Consider the following 10,574-nt stretch of genomic DNA (forward strand, 5'->3'; position numbering starts at 1 on the left):
AAACAGAATAATAACTAGCCCATATTTTTCGTATTTGTAAGTAGCTACTGTACACTATTTCCAACAGAAATACATGTAGGCTACAAGATTGTCTTCTTTTGGAAAAGCAAAACAATAGTGGCCTAACACTTTAACCATTTGCATAATCGTAGCCTATGGGTGAAAGACAATAAAAACTGTCATGTAGGTAAAATATTAAGCGAATTTAAGCAATTTTAAAGATTATTTTATTTTATTGTCATTGTCAATTATTGTTGTGAGAGCCTAATGCAGAACTGAATGTATTCAGACATTTTCTGAATAGTGGATCTGTGGCTCATTCATGCCATGGTCTCATTTATCAGACTGTTGTTGTTGTAACATTTGACAGGTCATTTCATTAACCTGCCCTAGAGGCTGCACAACGGGTTTGTGGTAGAAACAGGAGATTAGGAGTGTTCTGCGGTGGATTTTTTCCATAGATTGGCCTATTGTATTTTCCATTGAGAAAACGAATTTCAAACTAGTGGAGATGGACATTTTAAATGATCCCTTGATTTCCGGTCCAGAGAGTGAGTGAGCATTTCTAGACATCGTCAATTGGTGGACCAACAGTGAGGAGGCTAGAAGATCACCACTACTGGGCAAATGACCGGACCATGTGACTTGCTCGTAGAAGAGTAGTCTACAGTCTTGAGAGAGACAGAGCTTCTTCCTCCGCCCAAACATGCCTTGCAGTCTACTCAATTTTTGCGAATATGACACAAGTAAACTCGTTAAAATAAAAAGTGTTAAACTCGGTTCGATGAAATGGATGTCGAACGGAATTATTTTGATGTTTATTTGGTAAGTCTGTGAATTATTTGTGTCTGCGATCTTGACTAACGCCCACGCATTAGTCTACTGGACTGCAGAGAATGAATAATGTAAATTCCTAACATGCAATTCATATGGGAATAACCAGTTTACACTTTACCGTAGCCAACATAACTGTCACATCAACTGCACTGTCACTAAACCCACCTCGCGAAGAATCGCACTGCAGTGTTGCCGCCGCTGTCTGTCGCCAAGTTATGGAGATATAGCCTAACTCTATCCAAAACTGTTATTTTAAAAATGAAAAACAACGTAGAACAATAACAAAAAAGTTCGCAACATTTGAACGGCTTTTTAAGACTGTTGGGAGTGAAACATTGCCTTGGCAGATGCGCGCTCTCTCTCTCTCTCTCTCTCCCTCTCCCTCCCTCCCTTTGTGTGTGTGTGTGTGTGTGTGTGTGTGTGTGTGTGTGTTGGAACTCACACCCACTCCTCTCCTGTTATGCAGCCTGTGCAGTTAGGGACATTATCGAGACAGTCCGCCCCCATCGAGCCCCAACCTAGTAGCACTGGTGGACATGTGATGTCCCTACTCTGCTGGCTGCCCGTTACTCTCAGATAGTTATTTGTGCCCATTGTAGCATCATATTGTATAGTGTCCATTCATATTGCATCATGCTGTTTACTAGTGTCCATTAGCAGCATCAGGCTGTTTAAGTCCATTCATTGTAGCATCATGTTGTTTACAAGTGTCCAGCATCATGTTGTTTACTAGTGGCCATTCATATTGCAGTGTTATGTTGTTTACTAATGTCCATTCATATTGTAGCATCATGTTGTTTACTAGTGTCCATTCATATTGCATCATGTTGTTTACTAGTGTCCATTCATATTGTTGCATCATGTTGCATAGTGTCCATTTAGCCTGGAAAATCCTGGAAAGCCTGGAAAAAAATTGTGCTCTCGCGAGAACTCTGGATTTCCAGGGTAGTGTTCATTCATACTGTATCATGTTGTTGTGTCCATTGTAGCATCATGCTGTTTACTAGTGTCCATTCATATTGTAGCATCATGCTGCTTTGGAATAAGGAATATCAGGCGTATGACTTGGTCATCAGCTCGGTCACCACAAAGGTCAAAGGGGTGGGGCTGACCAACATGTCTGGCGTTGGTGAGGTAGTGTGGGACGTAGTGGACCATAGTGGCCCTTCCCAGGTAAGCCTGCGTCCTCCCCTCATTCTCTTTTGAATCACAATCACACACAAGTTCTAATGAAAGCCATCGATTCTAGGGGAAGAACTCTTTCTTTGTGGTCACCAATTTCATTGCCACAAAGCAACAGAAGCAAGGCAAATGCCCAGAGGTAAGCTAACCCTAACTCTAAGGCAGGGGTAGGCCTGTCCGGTGGTCATTTCCCTACACAGTTTAAGCTCTAACTCTAACCCAGTTCAGTGGTCATTTATCCATGTACTTTAAGCTAACACTAACCCAGCTCAGTGGTCATTTCCCTACGTAGTTTAAGCTAACACTAACCCAGCTCAGTGGTCATTTCCCTATGTAGTTTAAGCTAACACTAACCCAGCTCAGTGGTAATTTACCCACGTAGTTCAAGCTAACACTAACCCAGCTCAGTGGTAATTTACCCACGTAGTTTAAGCTAACACTAACCCAGCTCAGTGGTCATTAACCCAAGTTGTTTGTGCTTGTGACCCCTCAGACGCCTCAGGCTGGGAGGCCGTGCCGCTCAGATAAAGACTGTGAGAAGGGCTACTGGGACCAGCACAGCCACGGTATGGACTCGCCAGTCCTGCAGTGAGAGGCAGCTCCACAGTGACATCCAGGCTAGACCAATATACACCTGCACCCACATACACATGCACACCCACAGGCACATGCACACCCACAGGCACACACACACGCACACGCACACACACACACATACACACACACACACACACACACACACACACACACATTCACACACACTCTTAATGTGTCGCAGCTGTAACTTAATGGACCAACACAAACCTAAACACACACACACACACACACACACACACACACACACACACGCACGCACACACACACTCAGTGTCTCAGCTGCAACTAAATGGACCAACGCAAACCTGCACACACACTCAATTATTTTTTTTGCCGCAACTAAATGGACCAACACACACACACACACACACACACTCTCTTTGTGTTATCTGTGCTTTTGGGCAGCTTGATTTGTCTGTGCTGTTTGTCTTTTCCACACAGGTGTTCAGACAGGTGTATGTGTAAAATTTGACATCACCAGGAAGACCTGTGAGGTGGCAGCGTGGTGCCCCATTGAGAACAGGAAGCAGCCCACAAGGTGCCGTTTAGGCTGTCAACACACACTGCGGCTCCACAGCTGCCATTCCTCTCAGCGTGGTCAAAACACAGGGAGTTACTTTAGAGTGACTTTCTTTAGATAACCTAAGACATAGCAGAAGTAAACCAAAAAGTGCTATATCTTGTTGTCAGATAATTATTCATCTGTGTTTGTTAAGAGTAGACTAACCCCTCACATGCTGCACATAGATTTAGGCTCTTGCAACAGCATGCTGTTTCACATAAGACACACACAGAGGCTATCCAAGAGTGTTGAAAGATGTATTTAGTCAAATTCCTATACAGGGAAATCATGGAATCTCTAACCTCTAATCTAGGTCTAACCACACCTGTCAGCCTCATATATTTTTATTGACGACTGCTCATCCTATCTTTACAAAGTGGCCTGATTCTGTAATGGCATGTTTCCGCCAGTGGACCTATCTTTTAACAAACGGAACATGAGTAAACACACCTCTGTACTTGAAGGGAATAGGTTTTCCAACAGAGAACATTCTGTAGTCATTTCCTCACTCCCAAGTTGTGACTGAAAGATGGGCCTGTCATTGCATTACAAATATCTACACTGAGTAACAACCTGAATGTGAGGTCTTCTTCTCAGGGGTCACACCTTAACCCCTGCCCTGCTTCGGAGAGGGGCAGTGGCTGAGCTGTGCACCGTGTGCACTATTTAGAGTAGCCTAATAAGTCATTTGACAAGTCACTTGCTGCCTCAACGTAATAAAACCCTGTTTTTGAAGAGGCCTGGACGTTACCTTTGACTATATGATCTGGCTGCACAACTACACTAATTATTTTCACCCTCACTAAAATGGAGATGATGGCTCAAGGTTTACAGGTTGTGACAAAAGTTTTGTTGGGCCCGGAAATGACATGTAATGTCAGACTTCCCAACTGAATTCTCTACCTCTCAGCATCACAACACCATAGCACCACAGTTGTTAAGAATCTGATGATCGCTTTAGAAACTCGCCTGATCCTAACAGTGAGTGAGGTCTGGTCTGATTTGACATTCTGTTTTGTAATGAAACAAGATTGGCATTGTGAAATGATCTCAGCAGGTTTGAGGAACTTTTAAAAGGACAGTTCCTCTTTTGCCTGATATGAAACTGCGCTTCTGCTTGGCTATGGCATCCTGCCTGACCTCCTGTAATTGCAACCTGTTTTTACCACAGGGATTGACAGGCCAGTGCTTGGGTCAGATGGGCATGCAGTGGAATGAGATTTCAGGATGAGTGTAACCAAAGATCCTTCATTACTGACCGCTTTAACCCTCTCTGGTGTAACTGCTATGTTATTATGGGACCACATGCTGAGTTTGTTTTATGTTATGGGACCACAGGCTGGATTGGTTGGTTTTATGTTATGGGACTACAGTCTAGGTTGGTTGGTGGTGTTATGGGGGTACAGGCTGGGTTGGTTGGTGTTATGTTATGGGAGTACAGGCTGGGTTGATTGGTGGTGTTATGGGGGTACAGGCTGGGTTGATTGGTGGTGTTATGGGACTTGTGTTGTGTTGGTTAGTGGTGTTTTAGGACTTTGTGTTGTGTTGGGTGTCAGTGATGAAGAGGCATTTCCTACTTCCGCAGGCCTGCTCTGCTGGCATCAGCTGAAAACTTCACAGTTCTGATCAAGAACAACATCCGGTTTCCAGCCTATAACTACATAAGGTAACTGGGGACACACCCACCTAAATGCAGCTTTTAGCCTGAAGTGCTGTTACTCATAACCTTCTTCAACAACTCCTTCACCAGGAGGAATATCCTACCGGACATGACAGACACTTACCTGAAAAAGTGCATCTTCAACCGACGAAGCCACCCGTACTGCCCCATCTTCCGCTTGGGGGACATAGTGGCTGAGGCAAAGGAGAAATTCACTGAGATTGCAATCGAGGTACCAGTATACGTTTTTCTCTGTTTTTTTGCTGTATTCATTACAGTATTTCACAATTGCTAAAACACATTTTGAAATCTGCCACCTGCTAAAACACATTTATGAAACCTTCCATCCTTCTCTGAAAAAAATCCCAAATCTCAAACTACATTCCTACATCCAGAACTACAACTACAAAACCTCTGCAAAGCAGAACAGTTTCCTCAAAACAGTTTCACCTGTGCACGAAACGAAACATTGTCTTCAGATCACCTCACTATCGTCAAAATGAAAACACCATTGAGCAGTCATTAGACACTACACTACATCAAAAAAAGGAAAACAGCGTTCAGGGCAGCTCTTAAACTGTAGCTCCAGGAGAAATGTTTATTGTTCACAATACAGTATGCATTTTGTATCTAAAACAAAACAAAATAAAGAAAAGAGATTTCATATTTACTGTAAATCCTGAGAATGGGGGGGGGGGTGTTCATAGTTTTGAGAAAAGGGTGGAAGGTTTCAAAAAATGTGTTTGTAATTGTTAAAAAGACAGGAGTTCAGTATTTTTGTGAGATGATCTGAAGACAGTGTTTGGGTTTCAGCACAGGTACAAATATTTTGAAGCGATTGTTCAGTTTTGCAATGGCTGGTTTTGTGAATGCAATTTGAGATTTGAAAAAATGTGTTTTGTGAAAAACTGTAATGTTGCTCTTTATTCGGTTTGAACCTTTATGTCTCAAGACACTGGATAGTGAAGTGCTAGATGTTTTCCAGTGATGTTATTCACTAGATGGTGCTACAGTGCTTCACCAGAGAGTTGTACTCATGCTCAGCTCATGTGCTACTTAGAGGCCATGGGCCAAGTGCATTGTAGCACTTTGAGATCATTGGTTTGAAGTAAAGTGCAATATAAATAAAATGTATTATTATTATCATTATACCGAGTGTCATGCCACACAGTTCCATACAATCATATCGAGTCTCGTGCTACAGGACAGTGACATACAATACAATGATTACGAGTGTCACGCTACAGGACAGTGCCATACAATCATACCGAGTGTCATGTCTCAGCACAGTGCCATACAATCATACAGTGTCATGCCACAATGTGTAGCACCCACCTGGTAGCCATTAGGTGCCAGAACGCAAATAATGGCTGCACCACACACCACCATGCACCACACACAGCTTGAGGTGGAGAGTGAGAGACAATCGCTATGACCAAGCTGCACTGCAGTGTTGCTCATAATGATAAAGAGGTATTTATCAATACAGTGCAAATACTTCTGCTGAATTTGGATTTGCATGTACCGTAGTGTGGTTGGACTGGCCTGCTAGGGGCTCGGCACTGTGTCCAGGGCCAGGCTGCTGACCATGTAACCATGGGGCTCTGTGTTCTCAGGGGGGTGTGATTGGGATCCAGATCAACTGGGACTGCGACCTGAACCGATTCTCCCACCGGTGTTTGCCCAGCTACTCTTTCCGACGACTGGATGAGAAGGAGAGCAATCGAACCCTGTACCCAGGCCTAAACTTCAGGCAGGTGCTTCAAAACATAATGGGAAGTTGTGAGTGTTATACATCTCTATTTAATTAGAACAAAAATAACTGAAGCTGAAACAATTTTACCAGGTTTGCGAGGTACTACATAGAGAATGGCATTGAGTACCGGACTTTGTATAAAGCCTTTGGGATCCGCTTCGATGTCATGGTGTTTGGCAAGGTGAGATGTGTCAAAAATATTTGCTGTTCTTCCATCATAACTGAATCAATAGCCATGGCAACCAATGAGTGATCTAGCGCTGTGCTTTTGATAGGCTGGGAAGTTCAGTATAATACAGCTTATCATCTATATTGGATCAACTCTATCATACTATGCACTGGTAAGTAGATTTGACTATTATTCAGTATAACTGCTCACTGATGGGTTGGATTTTGTCATGCCTATGTTATTGTGCCGAGTGTATGTGACTGGATGTGTTCATATCGTTTGTATGTTGCCGTCTGTGTTTGTGCCATCTGCTTGTAACTGGGTGTATTGCTGCAAGTATGCAACTGGTTGTTACCGGTTGTGCTTTGCCATACTGTATGTAAGTGAATGGTTACTGCGAGTGTTTGTGCCATTTGTAGTGGCTGGGTGTGTTTGTGCCACATGTATGTAACCTACAGTATAGGGTGCCCACACACACTTGCAGTACCACAGACACATCTCGTTCACTTTACATGGGCTTACAGTACATCATCTGTTACCGAAGTGAATTGAGGTTCCGATGCCTTGCTTTGCTCCGCCTGCCGCCTTCAACAAGCGGAGAAATCTTCAATTTCCACTGCAACAACAGACCGCAATGCAAGGACACTTCAAGGCATATACCATAGCACACAGCCCCGACCATCGGGGAAAACACACCAGCATTCAGTAACGCAACACAAGTGTGTGAGTCTAGGGTGTGTGTGTTTGTGTTGCATGTATGTGATTAAGTGTGTTTATGTTGTATGTAATTGACCGGTTGTTATTGGTGGTGTGTGTGTTCCGTATGTATTTGACTGGCTGTTACTGATGTGTATGTTCCAGACTACTGTGTTCCTAGACTGGCTCATTGGTACCAGCTGCTACTCCAGAGAGGCCAGAAAATACTCAGAGAGGAAGTTTGAGTCGGTTCAGGATCAACAGGAGGTGAAAGATATTACAAATGCACACACGTTCCCAACACACAGATGTGCACACACACACACACACACACACATACACACACACACACACACGTAACGCATGCACAAACATACATGTACACGCACACATACCATACTCACAGGCGCACACACTTACACACACAGACACACATACATACACACCCAATACACACAGGCGTACACACTCACTCACACACAGACGTACTCTTTCTCACTCACAACCACACTCACACATTTGCATGACTGCTGTCTAGTAGTGGGTTGTAAAATGTACTCTGGCTGCTGAACAATGGCGCCATGTCTTCCCACAGTGTTTGCTCTGCATCTCGTTTGTGGACGAGGACAAAGTACGGCTGGTGAAGAGGTCCAAAAAGAAGAGTTTACAGGCAGTGAAAGCCATCTCATTTCACCCGCGGAAGGTCAGCACGCACTAAACTTTATGATGGTGGGGTGTGAGAGGATACGACTGTAATATTTTTCCTGACGCGCTGCGGTTGTCGTCACTCGCAGGATGACTCCACGTGCTTCAGAGCCCTGGTCAGCGCGCTGCAGCCCGCAGCTAGACCGGACCTGGCTGCCCAGAATGGGCTGGCGGAGGTCAAAGCCGAGGCGGACAGAGGGCAGAGCGTGGGCACTCCGCTGGTGGAGGTACCCCAGGGCAGCCGCCCCCCGTGGTGCCAGTGCGGCTGCTGCCCGGCGTCGTGCCAGCTGGAGGAGCAGCTGTGCTGCCGACGGGAGCGCGGGCGCTGCCTGACCTCCTCGCCGCTCTTCCGCGCCATGGTGCTCCGGCGCTCCACCCTGGAGACCCTGCTGCTCTACCAGAGCCCCCTGGCGGAGCTGCACGAGGAGGCCCACCTGCGCCGAGGGGCCTATGCCCAGTTCATCAGCTGGCGCTTTGGAGGAGCTCTGCCAGAGGACGCCGTGCCAGTCATGCCCCGCTGCTGCGTGGCCAGGGTCAGAGCGGAGTACCCCAGCCCGGACGGCCGCTACGAGGGCCTCAAGCTCAGCCGTCCCCTCAAACCAGCCGAGGGTTAGCACTAGAGGGGCACAAGATAGTGCTCGGGTTGCACTAACCTCACTTGCAGGCATAGAACAGAAACGTGTCTTTTCACCTTTTTTGCCTTTTTGTTCAATAAGGAAACACAGTGGTTTCCTCTTTCATAATGCAAATCTCAGACTTTGAAATGACCACTAAAAACTGTAAACTGTGTTCACTGTGTGTGTGTGTGTGTGTGTGTGTGTGTGTGTGTGTGTGTGTGTGTGTGTGTGTGTGTGTGTGTGTGTGTGTGTGTTTGTGTGTGTGCATGATCATACGCCTCCACGCGTTAACTTACCACTTTGAGTTGGAGATTCAGGAGAAAGTTTTGAATGTTGAAATTTGAATGTTAGTGTTTCCATGGAATTAGTCCGACTGATAAAATTTTTTAGAGAAGTCCTGTTTCATGCTTCAGCAAACTATAGCTTATTTGATTACCAACAAGGATGTATTAAACTAGGTGGCAACTGCTATTTTTTAAAGAATATATTTATTCGTTTTCACGTTTACAACAAATGAAAGATGGCTCAGTTGCATTCAACACCAAAAGTTATAAACGTTCATAGTGCCCCCCATAGCGGGACCTTTCAGAGAATCCCTGCAACATGGTGGAAGAGTTATCAGGCACCAAATCATTCAAATAGGGCTCATAAACTTGACTTGGCACTCCATGCCAGTCGGTCCACCGTTCACCCACTTAACCGGTAGTGACAGTCTTTGCTGTAGGCTTTGCATGATGCTGATTCAGTTCCATACACAGCGTTTGGGTGATACAGCTTGTGCCAGTCGTAATCGTACAACAAGGCAGCCTCTACAAAATTACACCACAGCCTTTAGTGGAGGTGAAACTGCTGTGCTGTTTGGATGAGACACTTTTCTGAATGAATGAATGGGAATGAATGTTTGTCCATATCTTACCCAACATTAGAGGCATATGTTTACAGTTAACTTATATGGCCTTGTGCAGAGCACTAATAATATAGTGGCCTTACTTTATGGCAACACGTTTCTGAAATGGTCTGCTAGTGTAATGAGGATCAGCGAATACATGTCTTGAACCCAGTATGGACCAAAGGTTCCAGAGCGGAGCTCTCTATGATCTTTGGTATGGACCCTACCATTGGATTGGATGAAGTTCAATTTAAGACTAAAAATCTATAAGAAAGTGTAACTCCGCCGCATATTGGATATTTGTTGACTTTGAATCATATCTAAGTGACAACATGTAGTAAAGCATTCTTAAATAAATAAATATCTTTCAATACCTGCCATCCCTCATCAACTAACAAAGGCGTTGCATTATAGGGGTTGTGTGTTGAATTCTGTAGGATTCAAGCGACACTCCTCCATTGACTTTGCATTGGATTTAATAGTGTCTGTGGCTATGGTGAGCAGCAATGTGTGCTTGGTTTTCCATTAGAATTCTACCTGTGCATTGTCTGAGAGTCTATACAGGACTATACAGTATTTTTTTGATAATTGCTTTCTTACGTTGTGAATGCCAATCGTCATGCTGCCTTGTAGGCTATGTGTTAGATTACTGCATCAGTTCATTCATGTTGATTCAGTCAAATAGTCCTTTTTCATCTATTTTATTATATTGTATATTTGGAATACTTATGTTTTATGATGTTTTTCATTTTATTCTATTTTCATTAAAACCTGAAGCTTCGAGGCTATAACCTCACTTTAACCTGACTGTGTTTTGTTGAAAGGAGATAGCTGACTGTCATCTTTCTGATAAGTCAAACAAAGATGACAGTAGGCCTACTACAAGGACCCAAGGTTTCCTTTT

The 10,574-nt window shown here is 44.3% G+C and overlaps 1 protein-coding gene across 1 annotated transcript; it reads left to right on the top strand.

The window, feature by feature from the left end:
* The first annotated feature begins 705 nt into the window (after positions 1-705).
* p2rx7 (purinergic receptor P2X, ligand-gated ion channel, 7) lies at positions 706-10,466 on the top strand. Its single transcript, XM_062544084.1, has 13 exons — positions 706-825; positions 1,863-2,010; positions 2,087-2,158; positions 2,513-2,585; positions 3,058-3,154; positions 4,764-4,844; positions 4,929-5,070; positions 6,455-6,591; positions 6,685-6,775; positions 6,870-6,935; positions 7,625-7,726; positions 8,055-8,162; positions 8,254-10,466. Exons 1-13 carry the CDS (start codon positions 707-709, stop codon positions 8,776-8,778), a joined length of 1,761 nt encoding a protein of 586 aa, XP_062400068.1. The 5' UTR covers position 706; the 3' UTR covers positions 8,779-10,466.
* The last annotated feature ends 108 nt before the right edge of the window (positions 10,467-10,574 follow it).

This window comes from Sardina pilchardus, chromosome 8 (assembly GCF_963854185.1).
Source record: "Sardina pilchardus chromosome 8, fSarPil1.1, whole genome shotgun sequence".
NCBI classification, from domain to species: domain Eukaryota; kingdom Metazoa; phylum Chordata; class Actinopteri; order Clupeiformes; family Clupeidae; genus Sardina; species Sardina pilchardus.